The 17,108-nt window shown below is 48.1% G+C and overlaps 3 protein-coding genes across 3 annotated transcripts; 1 reads left to right on the top strand and 2 right to left on the bottom strand.

The window, feature by feature from the left end:
• Nucleotides 1-3,655: 3,655 nt before the first annotated feature.
• Nucleotides 3,656-5,467, bottom strand: LOC120650132 (1,4-dihydroxy-2-naphthoyl-CoA thioesterase 1-like). The gene is made up of 3 exons (XM_039927154.1): nucleotides 5,168-5,467; nucleotides 4,881-5,072; nucleotides 3,656-4,018 (listed from the first exon to the last, which is right to left on the bottom strand). The coding sequence occupies exons 1-3, from the start codon at nucleotides 5,324-5,326 to the stop codon at nucleotides 3,866-3,868; spliced, it is 504 nt and encodes a 167-aa protein (XP_039783088.1). The 5' UTR covers nucleotides 5,327-5,467; the 3' UTR covers nucleotides 3,656-3,865.
• Nucleotides 5,468-11,398: 5,931 nt separating this feature from the next.
• LOC120650131 (uncharacterized protein At4g38062-like) lies at nucleotides 11,399-15,145 on the top strand. Its single transcript, XM_039927153.1, has 2 exons — nucleotides 11,399-11,693; nucleotides 11,776-15,145. Exons 1-2 carry the CDS (start codon nucleotides 11,654-11,656, stop codon nucleotides 14,904-14,906), a joined length of 3,171 nt encoding a protein of 1,056 aa, XP_039783087.1. The 5' UTR covers nucleotides 11,399-11,653; the 3' UTR covers nucleotides 14,907-15,145.
• Nucleotides 15,146-15,567: 422 nt separating this feature from the next.
• On the bottom strand, nucleotides 15,568-16,746 carry LOC120648528. Its single transcript, XM_039925283.1, has one exon. The coding sequence runs from the start codon at nucleotides 16,478-16,480 to the stop codon at nucleotides 15,797-15,799; it is 684 nt and encodes a 227-aa protein (XP_039781217.1). The 5' UTR covers nucleotides 16,481-16,746; the 3' UTR covers nucleotides 15,568-15,796.
• Nucleotides 16,747-17,108: the final 362 nt, after the last annotated feature.

Below are 17,108 nucleotides of genomic sequence, written 5' to 3'. Positions count from 1 at the left end.
TGAAAATATTTATGATTGTAACTAGGGTGGAGATATTTGAATTAATGAATTCCCTAAGAAGCAGCACATACCAAATTTATTTATGATAATTTTAGTAGTTCATTTGATGTAATCCAGTTATTTTTTAAGTAATTTTGCTTTTTAAACACGTGCCACATGTGTGCATGCTGAATGCTGTCACTTATTATGAATTTACTTTATGAAGACTCCTATCAATTTCAAATATCTGATTCCTTTATTGATGCTCAACAGTTTCAACTTCTGAAATTTGATGTCTCCTGACAAGATGTAGATGCTGAATTTGAGATTACAGAAAGGTGGATAATGGAAATAGGTTTGCAGAGATTACCCAAGACATTACCAACATTACTGCAAATGTGACGTCTGGATGGAGCATTTTGAAGGAAGAATTCACATTTCCAGCTAGGAGTGCCCCTTTCAATAGTTATCATGCTTCCACTATTGTACATGTACATGGCCTCTGGTTGTAATAGCACTTTAAAGAAGATATAAGAATCTCTCACATATGAATTTTGCCTCATCAGATTGATGAAGGCTATTTTTTGGTGGCATATTTTGGTGGATCCATGGAAGGTGCTCTGGATGTCAAAATTTGGTTGTAATGATATAGTGTGGGTTCAATTCATCCAGTATACTCAGTTTTTTTTATGTTTGTTGTTTTTATGTCACACCCGGTTTTAAGGACAAAACCGAATACATAGCTATATGTATGCCAGGATCAAGTTTCATACATATAGAGACATTATAAGTGAATAATCAGTAACAGTATCACATAAAGGAGAAAAACAACAATTAAAGACTATCAGAGTTATACAGCTTATCCTGGAAATGAAGGCTTCAAACTTCACAGGCAATCGACTGGGAGTTGCGTACGCCTAAAACTCAGCATCATCTTCAAAAGACTTCCAAATCTTGTTCCTTCTGAGCAACAGTAAGCAAGGGTAAGTACACTTATGATTGGTACTCAGCAAGGCCGCAAGAAATAAACAGAATGTGATTTATATCCATCTTTAAGTTTATTAGTCATGTGAGGGTCCAAGCCGCTCGTGACCGTGAGCACGGCTGATATATCAGTTTTACACTCTGCAGAGGTTGTACACTTTCACCACAATTCGCGTAAAAGTTCCGAAGAACTTTGAACCCAATCACGCAATGTGCTAGCTAGGCACAATACCACACTTCTGAGGTGTGATTGCATAGGGACGCTACGAGGCCTTTACAAAGATTCCCTAACCTATGACAATCCGCTAAGGTTTCAAGCCAAAGCGGTCATAACACTGTCCTAATGAGGTGGTACTTTGCCAAAGGACCATTAAACAATACCAATTGCCCCAAGAGGACCGAGCTATACCCCGTCGATGCATCCCCTCTTGCTCTTTCGGTAAGATTGTCACAAGCTAGAGTCTCTAATTAATCAGCCAAGACCAGAGCCATATAGTATTGTGGTTGTACTGTTTTCTTGGGTGGTTCTCCATGTTCCAATTAAATCATAATACTCTTATAAATAAGCATAGATAGAAACATGGTTAGGGTCACTTGTCTTTCTCCAACGAAAAGCTACTCTTACTGCTCTTTCACTATTGCTCACTTGGAATTCTTGATCTTCAATCTTCAAACAGCGATCCTTCTACTCGGAACAAACATCGGGCAACCATACAAAGCAAACAACAAGATACAACTAAGAACAATACACCAAAACAAAAGAAAAGCTTTAAAAGAGCGCACTGAAGGATAGGGCTCGCTGCTACGGTTACGAGGGCGCAAGAAACATGGAAAACGAAACTAAAACGACGATTCTATAGACTAAACGGTGCTTCAGGGATCTAGTCGCGATTAACTATAGAGTTGAAGACTAGCGGGAAAGATTTGCATGACACAGCAAACTATGCTCACAGAGGATAACAAGGTCATAAAGCTATCGCACACATTGCAAGGATCACGTGAGCGCGAGAATCGATGAAAACGGAGTTAAAACGAAGAAGTTATGGCTAAAACAAGGTTCTAAAGACTTGTTTGCGATAGATTTAAACTTCCAGGGGCTAGCTCTAAAGAAACCAGGGGCTAAAATGAGATTAAACCTAAACTATAGGGGCTAGCGAGCAAAAACTAAAGCTTTGGACGGCGGGCTCGATTTTAGAAAAGCTCAGGGGCTAAAACAGAAAATAAAGGGCTGTTTTGTAAATATTTTTCAACAGCAGTGGATGGAGGGTTAATTTCGGAAAACAGAGGGGTTTATTTGCAAAACTGCTCGGTTGACCGGTACTAGGTTTCTTTGACTTGGATCAGATCTAATCTGATCCATTGGATGAGGATCGAACGGCCAGGGTTTAATGGGGCGGACTGGCAGCAGCGCAAGGCTGTCGGCGGCGAGCTAGGCGGCGGCGCATCGCCGGCGTATCGCGTCTACGCGATTCCGGCCCTGATTCAACTCGGGTCTTGCTCTGGGAGCATGCGCGCGTCACGACAAACGCGTCTAGGGCAGCGGCGCTGGCTAGAACGGGCAGAGAGGAGCTCGCGGCAGCGATGGCGAGTAGCCCCGGGCGGAATAGAGAGGAAAGGGGTGTGCGGCGTGTCCCACCTCCACACAAAACTCCGGGCGACTCAAGCACGACAGGGAGGCGGCGGAGCGGCGAAACATGAACAGCGGCCGAGCTCGAGCTTCAGCAACAATGGCGGCTAGGGTTTGCGCGATCTAGAGGCGGCGGCTTCCGATTGATAGGGTTCCAGGGGGTGCGGGCGCCTTTTATAGGGCGGCCGGGGCTGGCTTGGCGTGCGCGCCAAGGCGCAGCGCGGGGACGCGCGTGCGGCGGCGGGACTCGGCGGAGTCCGCACCCGACACGAGAAGAAGAAGGCCCTGACAGGCGGGGGCCGCGTGGCAGTGAGCGTGAGAGAGGGGAGGGAGGGGGCGTCGGGCTGGGCCGGTGGAAAGGAGAAAACGGGCCGGGGCGGAGATATGGGCCGAGCAGAAAGAGGGAAGGGAGAGGTGGAACGGGCTGGGCCAGGAGGAAATCAAACGGGCCGGCGGTGGAGAGGTTTTGGGCCGCGGGAAAGAAAAGAAAAAGAGATGGGGTTGGGCCGGCTGGGCTGAAATGGCTCAGGGGAAAAAGGAATGTTTTGTATTTTTTTAGAAGAAACAAACACATTCAATTCAAATTCGAATTCAATAATTCAAATTCAAACTGATCAACAAACAATAAAACTATGGAAGGACAGCATGAATGCATAACCAACAAGCAACCTCATTTAATTTAAAAGGCAAACGATTATTTTCTTTATACTAAATTCCCTGTAACGATAATAAATGTTGACAAAATTTTAAAATTATGAGAAAATTGTTGTTTTATTTTTAATTTTAATCACATCCTGAAATTCAAAAATTTCAGGGTGTGACATTTTACCTAGAAGATTTGCTTTTACTAAAACATTTTATATTTTTAGGGTGGTCAATGGCATCCTTCGGCAGTGGCTGATGAGCAATTTGGGGTGCCTATATGGAATCCTGTTCTGTTTCAGCTTCCCTCTGGTGAGCTACTTCTCTTTTACAATTTTGGTCAAGAGGTCCAGGAGTACGACATTTATTAATGACCTTTTGGCCTCTTATCTCGCATAGAGTAGGCTGATCCAGATAAATAGATATAAAGTTTGACCTTGTTGTAATTAAAATTTAGTGTGGTTATTTTTTCTTTACAACATTATTTTTTTAAACACGTGCATGCCGCACGTGCACCATACTAGTAGAGATTAAAAAAAGAAAGGTAATGCTATATCCATTGACCAATGCTTCCAACATCAGATCCGTCAAACTGCAACACAGCTATCCGTTTGAACTTTTCTTTTTTCCTTTTTACAGTTTTGAGTATTTCCTCAGAGCATCTCCTGCGTTCTTGTGTTCCTCCGGCAACGGCAGGTTGCACAGCAGAGTGACTCTGGATTCAGCGATCTGAGGGCCCTTCTCTCCTGTCGATGGATCCATTTTCCAGAGCTTTACCTCCCACACCTTCCAATCAAATGTCAGCATTGTTAGTTCTTCATGAGAATACTGAGACAGTGAAAGATAACATGGAGAAAAACAGATGCATGCATGCAAAAGAATCAATGAGCAAGCACCCCAAAACGAGATGCTTGATTATAATATGAGGAAATGAAATAGACAGTATTGGACGTCCGAGCAAAGCATAATCCAGCTGTAGTGGAATCTTCCTCCCTGGTCGAATCTGCGACACGGTAATCGTGTTCTTCGCAGTGTTTTCGAAACAAATTAAAAGCAGATGGAACCACTAACAACCAGGCGGCAGACCTGTTCGAGATCATGGGGTGTTCAATGTAGCCAACACCAACAACCAGTGCGCGGGGCCGGTAGTTCAACCGTGTCGCATCCATGTTCTCTGATTCCTGACCACGTTATGCGTGCTGATTATTGTTGATACTATGATTTCCCGTTTCCCATTACTATTTAACACAATGTAGATCATTTGTACTTTTAACGATTTACAGAGCCTGGTAAAAGGGAAGCATCATGTCTGAATATTGTCCTTTTCGCTGACTGTACTTTTTGCTGCCATCAGAAGTCGCTGCAACTCACTGTCCCTGGACGACCAACGAAATAAACAACCGCAAGGAAGAACTGAATGGCTCGTTTCAGAAGCAAAAAGGAACAAGACAGGTGCAATCTCTGAAATGGAATGGAATCCGCAGGCTGAGCTTTTGGGAAGCAGTAAAGAAAAACATGGACAGAACAGATTGCTTAACGAGCGACATAGAATAAGAATTAGCTACCGATCCGCAGTTCATCATGTGAGCCCGTGTGTGTTGGCGGCATGGAGACGAGGGTGTGAATGATCGAGGAAGGGCGAGCGAACCTGGGTGGAGCGGCCGAGGTGGACGGGGACGGCCCGCGCGAGGACGGTGTCGCCGAGGGCGGCGCTGCGGAAGTGGTTGATGCTGAGCTGCACCCCGGCGACGCGGCGGTAGCCCGAGGCCATGTGCGCGCCCATGCTCGCCAGCGACTCCGCCAGCAGCGCCGACACGCCGCCGTGCAGCACCTTGAAGGGCTGCCGGGGCCGGCCCACGCGGTCATCAGTCAGAGGCAGGCAGAGCAGCCGGCGGCAGCAGTTGGTTGGTAGCTAGTAGGAACCGATCAACTGACCTGGCAGCAGGTGGGCGTGACGAGGAGGCGGCCGGTGATCCGGGACGGGGAGAGCTCCTCGACCTCGAAGCCGATGGCTTGCAGCGGCGGGTCCAGCTCGCCCGCCTTGGCGACGGAGCCCTTCTCCGCCGGCCGCCGCAGCGTGGCGTCGTCGTCCATGGCGCGCGCGACCGGCAAGGTTTGCCGCGGCCCGCGGGGTGGTTGGGTCGTGCAGCTACCTGCCGCCTGCCGGGGGAAGGTGCACGTGGAAATGGAACCTCTGGGCTTGCGCTTCGGGGTCTGCCTCTGCCTCTGACCGGCCGATTGTGGGATTGTCGGGTGAGCCGTCTCTCTTCGTCTCATGACCGCAGCCGGCACCAACCCACCCAAGCCGTGTAGTCTGCTCTCTCATTGGCGGCCTGGTCCAGGCTACCGTTCAGTCCCCCGACTCTCTCTGGCGCACCTACTGATAGGGGGGGGGGGGGGGGCACCGCCCGGCCAGACCGGCGCCATTGGCCATCCCGAGTGAGTCTGCCTCTGCCTGGACCGGCTGCCCCGACTGGTGGGTGCTCGCCCGCGTCGTCGTCACGCGCGAACACATCAAGATGCCACGCTAGTCCATCCAGCGGTGAACTCGCCGTGCGAAGTGCACGTCCAAAGCCGGGGGTCACGCTCCATAGCAAAGATCCTTTCTTCTCTTGATAGCGAGCAGTAATCTTGCGAGCTGTGGTCAACGAGGCGGCAGTAATCGTGCGAGCTGTGGTCAACGAGGCGGCAGTGTGTGTGGCTGGTCAAACATTTGGGTTCATGGGCCAGGGGGTCAGGGCCTATAGGCAAGCTAGCGCGCCACGCGGTTTTTTTTATTTTTATATTTTTTATTTCTGTTTTTTACAAAAATATATTTTCGATTTGGAAATTTACAGAAATATACCCCGGCCGCGCGGGCGGCCGGGACCTGGCCGCCCGGCAGCCAGGCGGCAGGGGCTTATCCGCAAAAAAAAGACGAAAAAAATTGCAGACAGATCCCTGGGGCCGGTCGCCCGGCAGCGGGGCGGCCGGCCCCCACCCCTATATAAGGTGTTGGCTGCCCCTCACCCCCCATTTGGCTTACTAAAAATCTAGAAAAAAAGAAAAGAGAGGGAGGGAGGGAGATGCAAAACGGCGAAGCCCTGTCAGATTTTCAAGCCGGCGACTTTAGGTAACTAAAATTTTCTACAGTAGATTAGTAATCAGTTCAATTATTGTTAGGAGTAATTAGTGGTACATCTAGGTGCAGTTACTTATAGTGATTAGCGTTGATATAGTACATTTAGTGTTAGATTTAGTATTAGAAAATACTAGAAAATTATTAGAGAAGTATTAGAAAATAAAAAAAAATGCAAGATATTATTAGAAAATTGTAGAAAATGTTAGAAAATTATAGAAAATGTTAGAATTTTTTTAGAAAATGTTAGAAAATAGTTTAGCAATCAGTTTAATTATTATTAGGAGTGATTAGTGGTACATTTAGGTGTAGTTATTGATAATGATTAGTGTTGATATAATATATTAGCAATCTGATTGCTCACTTGTGATTGCAAGGGCTCAACACCATGGCATCCTCAGGATCCACCTACATTCCATGGAATAAGGTGACGGAAACAGTCCCCCAAGGAGTCCAGGTGCCTATGTGTTTTTGCGGATCCTTGTGCAAACTAATGAAATCAAGGGTTTTGGGGGGCGAATTTGGCAAGAGATTCTTCATGTGCGAGAATTACGAGTACGACCCGCCCAAACATTACGGCAAGGACCGAGCAAAGGTACTACAAAACACTATCAGAGTTTGTCACTTTCAGATCTAGTAATGACTTCTAACATGATTTGGGGAAAGACTCCACCGCCTCTATGTGATTTCGTGCAGTGGTTAGACACCGAGCAATCTCAGCAGGATAAGGACCACGTGGAGCTTCAAGCAAGGTGGGCTGCACAAAAGGTGGCAACGAATGTTGCATGAAGAACAGATGGAGGAGAAGCGCAAGAAAAACCAGGAAGAGATTCAGAAGAGGATTGCAGAAGTGGAACGTCAGAAGGCAGATGAACGTGAAGCTGATAGGGAGAGGAAGCGAGAGAGGGCCCGCCGTGCTAAGGAAGCAGGGTCTGAAGCTATTAGGAAGGGAAAATATCCCCGGTGCACTCAGTAAAGCACCACCATGTAATCCCGGCATTTTACATTTCCTATGGCATGTTAGGTTTACTCACAACACGAGGTTATCGTGTTGCACATGCCATGGTTTTTATTGTTCAAGTATCTAGTAGTACGAACGCCTTAGGCCTCTGCTTTGTAATCGTAGCATTGTTTACAAAACTGTATTGCAAACCGAAAATTTATGATTCGTAACTACCCTTCTATTTTCAGTACACTTTCCAGTTTTTCCAGTGAGATATGAATTTTGAGTTACCACTCTCTTCTGTGTTCTTGGATTGTTCTTCCAGCCATCATATATATAATCAGGGAGCGTACAGTGGAAACTCTATTAAATGCATGCACACTTCTCATCTTGTACAAGCGGAGTCTTTGATTTTTCTTTTCATAATTCTTCAAGGAGGGTTGAAAAGTACATAACAACTCTAAGGAATATTAATTACAGAAACTTTTCCTTTTGCTACCGAAGGAACTTGCCTTCAGATGATGATGCCTTTCTCCTTTACGGATGCTCTTATCTTTATTTTCTTTTCTGCAATCCCATCTGGTCAACCAGTAACAGACCATCAAGCATGGCTGACCCAAGCGAGCAATATAATTGAACCAACCTACACATTTAGAACTACAACCAAAAAATATTACTACACAAATACCTTCGTAATATTACATGCTACAATCTGGTGCAAATACATATCCATACATAACGAAATCTAATTATCACATACAGATCGGAATACATATCCATACATCTGGTTCAAATACATATGCACACAACGAAATCTAGACGCGACGGGCTCCAAAATCCGGAGGCAATCCATCGGTGGGATTTCCAGAAGGTCCAACCTCAGCACCAGCATTATCTTCTTGCATTTTAGGGCACTTCTTGTAAGTGTGACCATTTGCTCCACACAGGTTGCATCTTTTTTTCTTCTTTCCTACCTCAGACTCATCCATTCCGTTACGGATACGAAGTGTCTGCCGTCGACCTACCCCTCTCCTAGCATCTAGATTGGGAATGTACATTGGAGAGATATTTAGTGTAGTGAATGATCCCAGACTGCCTATGCCATATATCTCATGGTCCCAAGTGTGCACAACGGTTTCTTTTCTGTAATATTGTGAAACAAAAACCCCAGGATCCAACCCAGATTCTGAACATGCCGCAATGACATGGGAGCATGGTAAGTGAAGAAGCTGTGGCTTCTTGCATCTGCAAAAAACCTTGCCTTCCGGCGTTATCAAGCAATCCTGAACGACCCTTTGTCTGCGGACACCCTGCCCTGTCCTGTCCTTGCATGAAACCTCAAACCTTTGATCCTTTGTGCCCATTGAGACCACTCTGTGATATTGAGCCTTTTCAATCTTTTCTTTCATGTAGTTAGTGACCCTATTACAAAAAATTACACCTGGATCATTAAGTAAGACAGCAGCTGCCTGGTACCGCTCTCTGAAGTACCTTGTGCATCCGTATATGATGAATTCAACTATGCCAACAAGAGGAAATCCACGAACATGACGCATTACCATATTGTAACACTCTGCGTGGTTGATTGTCTCGATCCCATATCGACGACCACCAGTGTCGTATAGAATTGATCACTTCTCCTTAGGTGCATCCTTAATCCACTGTGTGAAAGTTCCGCCGCCGGAACGTCTCCGGCTGAAGGTTGAGGCCTGTTCCTTTAGCAGCTCGGCGCACATGTTATCTAGCACCTGCCACAATGCATCAAACTTCCGCTGCTGATTCTGAGTGTACAATCTCTTGAACAAATTCATAAGTTCCTTATTCTTGAAGTGCTCATAAAAGTTTGCACCCATATGCCTTATGCACCACCTACTCACAACATCTGGCCATAGAGGAGGCTGTTCTCGACTTCCTTCATGTAGTTTCCTTATTGCTGCTAGAAGACCAGCATGTCTGTCACTGATGAGGCAAACATCAGGCCTTCCAACAACAACGTGAATCTTCACACATTCAAGGAACCAGTACCAGCTCTCTGTGTTCTCATTCTCAACAAAAGCAAAGTCGATGGGAACCACCTGCTTGTTGCAATCAACTCCAATCGCTGTCAGTATTGTCCCCTTATATCTTCCTGTCAAGAATATGCCGTCAATACATAGAACAGGAAGACAATACGTAAATGCCCTCACACATGCACCATGGCAGAAGAAAGCACGAAGCAGAAACCCAGGTCCCCCATCTAAACTCGGTACAATGTAGGTATCAGCCGCGCTTTCAGGATTTCTCTGCACAATTGCTGACAGCATGTGAGGCAAGTTATCATATGATGCCTCATATGTACCAAATATCATCTCAAACACCTTTTGTTTTGCCCGCCAAGCCTTTGCATAGCTGATTTTGTATTGAAAACGGTCGTCGATGTCCCTAATTATCAATTTTGGCTCATAATCAATTTTGTCCAGAATCACCCCATACATCTTCTTGGCAACGAAAGTGGATGTGATGTTACGGTGAGTTTGAGCAACAGCAGTTAATCTATATATATGTGGTGTAACAATTGAACACTCCCAGTGTATCTTGTACTTGCCCTTGTAGGCATGTACTCGCCATGTACAATCGCCATTGACACACTTCACCTCATATTCTTTGCTGCTAGACTTCAGAACTCTGAATTCCTTCCACAACGATATAGCCCAAAGCTTCACAGCATCTTTCACAGCTTCAATGCTAGGATACTTTGCCCCCTGCACAATCTCATTCTCTCTGTATTCGTACTCATTACTCCTAATATCCTGTATCACTGAATTTCCAAAACCCTTGCCTCTCCATTCACCTAGCAATGGGTAGTCCTCATCGTCTGATGAGTCCCCACATTCTTCCATCATTCGAGCCTCTTGGTCTTCATTCTGTACAGCTTCCACAATTCCAGTTATCCGCTCACCCTCATCAGCTAAACCTTGCGGCTCAGGTTGAATGACATGCACGTTCTGATCTTCTTTTTCTCCTACCTGATCAGCTATACCTTGCGGCTCAGGTTCTGTGACATGCATGTTCTGATCTTAATTTTCTTGTTCCACTGCTTGGTTCATATAAGATGATGTACTTGTTGATCCTTCACCGAAATGGACTGCCTTCTGGTGAATCTGAATTAGCATTGCAAGAGGCCACCCGCGGTCAAGAGCTACTTGCATGTAAGTCTGCCATTCTTCGGTGTTTGCTATAAGCATCAACTCCCAGAAATCCCCTTCAGTTTCCCAATTTGTCACAGACTGAACGGTTAGGAAATGAGTCTTTGGATTCACATTGAATATCTCGTGAAGCCATTTGCGTATGGAACCAAAACTCCTCTCTAAGGGTTTATCTATTCCGCACTCTCTTCGTTCAAAAGCTGATAGATCTACTCCATACGCATTATGAGAAATATATCCGTCACCATAATGAACTTGAAAACGAAGCTTGCTCGACATATCTGGACACAGAATCATGATATTAAATTGATTGCTAATCTACTGTTTCAACAAAAATAATTGCTCGCCATATCTGGACACACAATCATGCTATTTGTAAAGCGTAGAAGAATTTTGGTTACCTGCAGTCGCCAGCTCGAAAATCCGGCATGGCTTCGCCTCTCTCCCTCCCTCTCTCTTTTTTCTTGGTTTCTGGAATTGTAGTGATGCAAATGAGGGGTGGGGGGGACCAACCAACTCTTATATAAGGGTGGGAGAGCCGGTCGCCCAGCAGCCGGGCGGCCAGTGGGGGCCGGCCGCCCCGCAGCCGGGCGACCGGCCCCAGGGACCTGTCTGCAATTTTTTTTTGTCTTTTTTTGCGGATAAGCCCCTGCCGCCCAGCTGCCGGGCGGCCAGGTCCCGGCCGCCCGGCAACGGAGCGGCCGGGGTATATTTCTGTAAATTTCCAAATCGAAAATATATTTTTGTAAAAAACGGAAATAAAAAATAAAAAATAAAAAAACCGCGCGCGCTACGAGTCCCTGGGCCGCGTGAAGAATCGTATTGGCCCAATCAGCACGCGCGCCCCACCACACCACAGCCAGCAACCACCAGCCCAGCCATTTAAGCCGAGCCGAACCACGGGGTCGGCCTCGCCGCCGCGCAGCCAATTTCAAATCCTGGAGACATGGGGAGCCCGTGAAAACGGAACGGAGCAGGCGGCCGCCCGGATCAGAATCATCAGATCCGCCTCCCGCTGGTGCGGCTACGCCGCACCACCTCCTCACTGCAAGCCAATTCCCACCCTCCACTCAACCGCTAGGGTTTCGGCATCCCCATTCCCCACTGCGCCACCGATCGGCGCCGCGCTAGCTCGCCCCGCCCATGCCGAACCCCTAGTGTCCTGGCGCCGCTCCATGTCCCGCTCCTTCTTCCCGACCTGCTCCTCCCAGAAAGGTGCCCGCCGCCCGCCGTGCAGCGAGATTTCGTAGTCGCCTGAGTTTCGGATTGACGTTTTGCTTTGATTTTTTTCGCGCAGCGGAAATGGAGGAGATGAGCAAGGAGCTCGATGACCTGCGGGCCGAGGTGGAGGCGCTGACCGCCCAGCTCCGCGCCAAGTCCGACCTAGCCGGCGGCCTCAAGCGCGCGGGCGCCGACCAGGCCGCGCGGCTGCGGGAGGCCCGGGCGGAGGCCGAGCGGCAGGCGGCGGAGGCCGCGGCCAGGGGCGAGGAGGCCGCCGCCGCCGGGGAGCGGTGCGGGGAGCTGGAGGCCAGGCTGGCCGACAAGGAGCAGGCGCTGAGGCACCTCTGCGCGGCGCACGAGGCGCTCAAGGGCACCCTCCGGGAGAGGACCGAGGCGCTCGAGGCCGACAAGAGGGGCCTCCTCGCGGCGCTCGAGGACGCCGAGGCGGGGAGGGCGGAGCAGGAGGCCGCCCTGCGCGCGCGCGACGGCGAGGTCGCGCGCCTCAGGGGGCTCTTGTCGGAGAAGGAGAGGAGGTGCGGCGAGGCTGAGAAGAGGGCGTTGGCGCCGAGGGCGGTGGCGGTGAGGGGCGACATGCTGGTGAAGCTTGAGGAGGAGAAAGCTGCCGTCGAGAGCAAGCTCAAGTGGAAGGCCGAGCAGTTCCGGCACCTCGAGGAGGCACTCAAGAAGGTCCAGGATGACTTCAGGGTGGCCAAGAGGGAGTGGGGCTCAGATAGATCAACCTTGGTCGATCGGATTGGTTATCTTGAGGCTGATTTGGATTCCAAGACCAGGGTTGCGGAGGATTTTCGATCCAGGCTAGAGATGTGCAGCCAGGCATTGGCACATGAGGAAGGCCGGAGGAAGCGGGTGGAAGCAGAAATGTCTGAGCTGCGCCACATGTATGGCAATGTGGTATCGGAATATGAAGAGGCCAAATCAATGGTTGAGTCACTGACTATCAATAGGGATGGCGAGATTGCATCTTTGAGGAGCTCAATGGCTGAGAAGGTCACATTGCTTAAGGAAATGGGGTACACTAAGGCACATCTTGAGCAAGAAAATGGGGATTTGCGGTTGATGCTGAAGGAGTACCAGGAAGCACAGATTAGTGGCGTAGATGCTGTTGTGTCATTGAAAGATCTGCGTGAGAAGTTCCGAGCTCTGGAGCAGACGCATAGAAATTGCACTGAGAAGCTGAGAGATAAAGAGACAGAATGGAGGATGCAGATGGAGAAGCTTGGGGGTGACTTGGACAGATGCTTATCACAGCTGGAATCCAAAGATATGCTTATCAGGGAAATGCGGAATGAGTTACTATGCAGTTACAAGTCTCTTGAACTTCAAATTGTGGAGAATTGGGAAGCTTTGATAATTACCACTGTTGTACAGTCAAAATTTCACGAGTCCTGCTCATGTATTGATACTGTTAAACTGAATATGCAGCATCGTTGTGAAGAAGTTGAAAAGGAAATTGCTTCTGTTAGAAAGCAGTTGGAAGAAAGAAGCTGCATGATTGTTCAAGCTCAAGTGGAACAGAAACAGCAATCTGAGGTAATAGAAAAATTGCAGGGAATAATTGAGGAGCTAGAACATGCAGAACAAGAACATGAGAAGATGCAAAGGCAGGTTGGTGCATACAAAGAGATGCTTGACACCACATCAAGAGATGTTCACTGCATAAAAGATGAGGCTTCAGAGAAAGAAAACAACCTGCAGGAGAAATTGAGGGAGGCATTAGGTGCTCTTGATGAAGCAAACTGTGCCCTTGCTGATAGGAAGAATGAGCTGAGCCAATTAGAAATCAATCTCCATCAGCAAAAGCAAGCAACTGAGCATTTGGAACAACTGAAAGTTGATATGCAAAACGAGCTCAAAGGCTATATGGATAGCAACCATACACTGAAGAGAGATCTTGATGCTGCCCTCGTTGCCAAGATGGAAGCTGAGGAGGTGCTTATACAAGAAAAGGTAAAGTTACTAGGTGCCCTTGATGAGGCAAATTATGTCCTCTCAGAGAGGAACAGTGAGCTGAGCCAATTTGAGAACAATTTTCATCAGCAAAAGAAAGCATTGGAGCATTTGAAGAAGCTGAAGGTTGATATGGAAACTGAACTCAAAACATATATGGATGAAAACTACATACTGAAGAGAGATTTGGATGTTGCTCTTATTGCCAAAATGGAGAGCGAGGAGTGTCATACAAAAGAAAAGGAGAAATTATATGGTATAATTAGCGAGAAAGGAAAGGTGATTGATGAGCTTCAGCAGCACATTGCTGTACTAGAAGAAGAAAACCTGGGCCAAAAAAATGACTTTGGTAGTCTTATCAAGATGGAGTATGAGAAATCTATTCAAGAAGTGAACAGCAGCTACTCTGAAATTGTTGAGGTCTATGACAAAAAACTTTTGGAGCTTGAAGAAAGGGTTAGTTCCTTTGAGCAGAAATTCACATGTAGGGAGCAGGAGATCATGGATATGTTTGATCAAGAGGAAGCAGATTGGTATACACTAATTGCAGAGAAAGAAATTGCTATTTCTGGTATTCAACGAACTGTTGAATCTGTTAAACTTGACATCGAGCAACTTCTTGAAAATGCAGCAGCAGAAGTCACAAATGTTCAGCTCGAGGTTAATCAACTTTATCGATTTGCAGAATCCTTAAATTCACTTAATATCATCCAAGAGCATGATAGTCTTTTCAAGGATATGCTCATTGCAGAATGTGAAAGAGAACTCGAGTCTCTGCAGGTGGATCTAGTGCTAGAGAAAGAACGGTCAGGAAATTTGAAGAATCTTATTGAGCATCTCAAAGCTGAGTCTACTGCAGAAATGACAGAAAAATCAAAGGAGCGTCAGGAAGTTGCAAATAAGCTGAAATCGTTGGAGGAAAGAAAAGAAATGTTAGAAGAGCAGCTGGGAGTGCTAAAGTATAGAACAACAGATCTGTCTAATTTTGTTCTTCAAGAGAGGGCTGATTTAGTTGATGAGCTGACTGGACTCACCAATACCATTGGGGAGGTAATTTATGGAGGTGAAAACCTGATGTCAGATTTTAGAAGGATCACGCATAAAGTTAATGAAGAGGAACCATCCGACGACAAGTCTAGCTTAGATAAAACTAAAGCTAGAACTTCTGCATCTTTGATCAGGAACAAATCAGGGCATGTTCTGGAGAGAAGATCACCTCTGAAGGAGCACAACCACTAGTCTTTGTACCTGGTAGATAGGTCAGATCATGTATTAGATTTATACCTTTTCTTTTCCTTCCCTAATGCCACGCAATGGCTGTGGCCTGTGGGTTATCCAACATTTTTTTTATGGACTGGATTTGAATTACATAGTTTCCCCAGTGTTGAATGGAATCAAGTCTATTCTGGATTTGCTGCTACTTACTGTGGAGCACTGTTGGATACTCTGATTAATAAACTTCATTGGTTACATCCTGATATCTGCCTGACTTTCTTGTTTCCTATCTGAAGCTCATGATTATGGAACTGCCAAGTTTTTGTTTTATGGAAATTTTAGTTAAGGCTGTATAAATTCAGATGCCTCGACACTATTTGTATGATTCAATTTTACTATCTACTACCTGAGTTTTTTTTAAAATACTACTACTTGTGTTGTTAACTGAAACTTATGCAATTGGTAAACATATACTTGTCTTTATGTGACATTGTTATTTGAGAAGAATTTAATGCAACTGCAACAAGTTGGAGGATGCATTGACAAATTAATTTGTATTTACACAGTTCTGAGTATACATCCACTGAAGGGGAAAAAGACAGTCACTCTTTTTGGCTGTGGGCTGTGGCTCACAAATAAACACCAAATGGTCCAAAGTAATCTTGGACGAATAAACAGAGGACAATTACAAATTATAAAATAATATTGTATTTCAAAAACTGTATTTACACAGCAATCTGTATTTACAGCTTGGCAATAACCGTCAACACAATCTAAGCCCTAACTAGCCAACTCCCAGATCGCTCTTCTGTTCTCCATGGCCGCCAGGAGGCTTCTGCTCCTCGCCTTCCCCCTTGCGGCATCTGTGAAGACCAGCCGCCCTGTTGCCATCGCCGCGGGCACCGAAGGAGCAGCTACTTTCTTGGACATGCCGGGCAGTGCGTCCACTGGACGCGCCAGCGGCGGCGCGGCCGCGCACAGGTCACGGCGCTGACTGTTGCGGCAGCTCTCCTGCTGGCGCCGGTGGCGGAAGGACACGGTTGGACTTGGATGGCCCGTGCGAACTCCATTGCGCTCTGGATCCGCCGCATCGGCGCTGGCAAGGCGGGGCACCGGTGCAGCTGCGCCTCCACGCTCTTGACGCGTCGCATCTTGGGGTCGAGGAGGGGTGGGAGCCCTGACGCCGCTCTCCGCCCTTGGAAGTCGCCGGCGGCGGCGGAACCGGCAGGAGCGCTGGTGGTGACGTAAACCCGGAACCTGGCGGCTGGCCGCGTGGCGCGCAGGCGGTCGTACTCGTCGCGCATGTGCGCGAGCTCGTCGTCGCAGGTGACCGAGACGATCACGTCCTCGAGGCCCTCGTCGGCGAGGCGGTGCCTGATCGCGCGCACCTCCGCGCCGCCGGCCACCTCCGGCGACAGCCGCGCCGCCAGGTCGCGGAAGGTCGCGGCGCGCGGCACGGCGAGGACGCGCGTCTTGCCGCCCACGTACCGCAGCGCGCCGCCGGGGCCGAGGGGCAGGAAGCGGCCGCCGTGGCTGCAGTTCAGCGTCATGCGCGCGCCGCTGCCGTCGCAGGACGCCGCCTCCGGCGCCGCCGCCATGAGGCCGAGTGGGCCCAGTGGAGTGGATCCGTGCGTGTGGGAGACTCGCTGGGTCGTGTGAGTGGTGGAGTTTATAGCCCCGCCATTATTGACGCGTGAGCGAAGATTACGCGGTCGAGTTGGACTCGAAGTCTCGATCGGGTCCAGATCAAGGTGAACGGCGGTTGCTAGTGCCGTTGGTGGGACGCGATTCTTCGGCGGGACGACGAGTCGGATGAAGCTCGGAAACCCCCCAGAGGAGAGGCATTCGGAAGCCAACGCGTGGGTTTGCTAACAGGGGGGATGAGTCGGATGAAGCTCTTCACCGTCGGAGTCGGAATCAATTCGGAAAAAGTTTAAATAACCCCCAAGACTATGATAAGTTGGATACATAGAACCCTGAGGTATGAAATCATATAACAGACACATTAAACTTTCGCAAATGGTACAAACAACCCCCCAAGGCGGTACTGGAGCCCGGTTTTGCCCGCGTGGCTGTCCACCCTGGCTTCCCCCGCCACCGTGTCTCTTGTCCCCGCCTGTCAGACCACCAGGGTGCTCTCGGTGCTGAAATAGGGCGGAAGAGGAGGCGGGCAGCCGGCCTATTTTGGCGCGAAGAGAAGTGCGGCATCGGGGAAAAAGGAGGCGA

This window comes from Panicum virgatum, chromosome 9K (genome assembly GCF_016808335.1).
Source record: "Panicum virgatum strain AP13 chromosome 9K, P.virgatum_v5, whole genome shotgun sequence".
In the NCBI taxonomy this organism is placed as follows: domain Eukaryota; kingdom Viridiplantae; phylum Streptophyta; class Magnoliopsida; order Poales; family Poaceae; genus Panicum; species Panicum virgatum.
This window is presented reverse-complemented; position numbering and strand designations above follow the sequence as displayed.

Bases quoted from the DNA above. Each gene is read 5' to 3' on its own strand.
- LOC120650132 (XM_039927154.1), bottom strand. From the start codon at position 5,326: ATGGACGACGACGCCACGCTGCGGCGGCCGGCGGAGAAGGGCTCCGTC. The intron at 5,073-5,167 runs GTCAGTTGATCG...CGGCCCCGGCAG, and splicing joins TCACGCCCACCTGCTGCCAG to CCCTTCAAGGTGCTGCACGG. The intron at 4,019-4,880 runs GTTCGCTCGCCC...TTTGATTGGAAG, and splicing joins ACCTCGGCCGCTCCACCCAG to GTGTGGGAGGTAAAGCTCTG.
- LOC120650131 (XM_039927153.1), top strand. From the start codon at position 11,654: ATGTCCCGCTCCTTCTTCCCGACCTGCTCCTCCCAGAAAG. The intron at 11,694-11,775 runs GTGCCCGCCGCC...TTTTTCGCGCAG, and splicing joins GACCTGCTCCTCCCAGAAAG to CGGAAATGGAGGAGATGAGC.
- LOC120648528 (XM_039925283.1), bottom strand. From the start codon at position 16,480: ATGGCGGCGGCGCCGGAGGCGGCGTCCTGCGACGGCAGCGGCGCGCGC.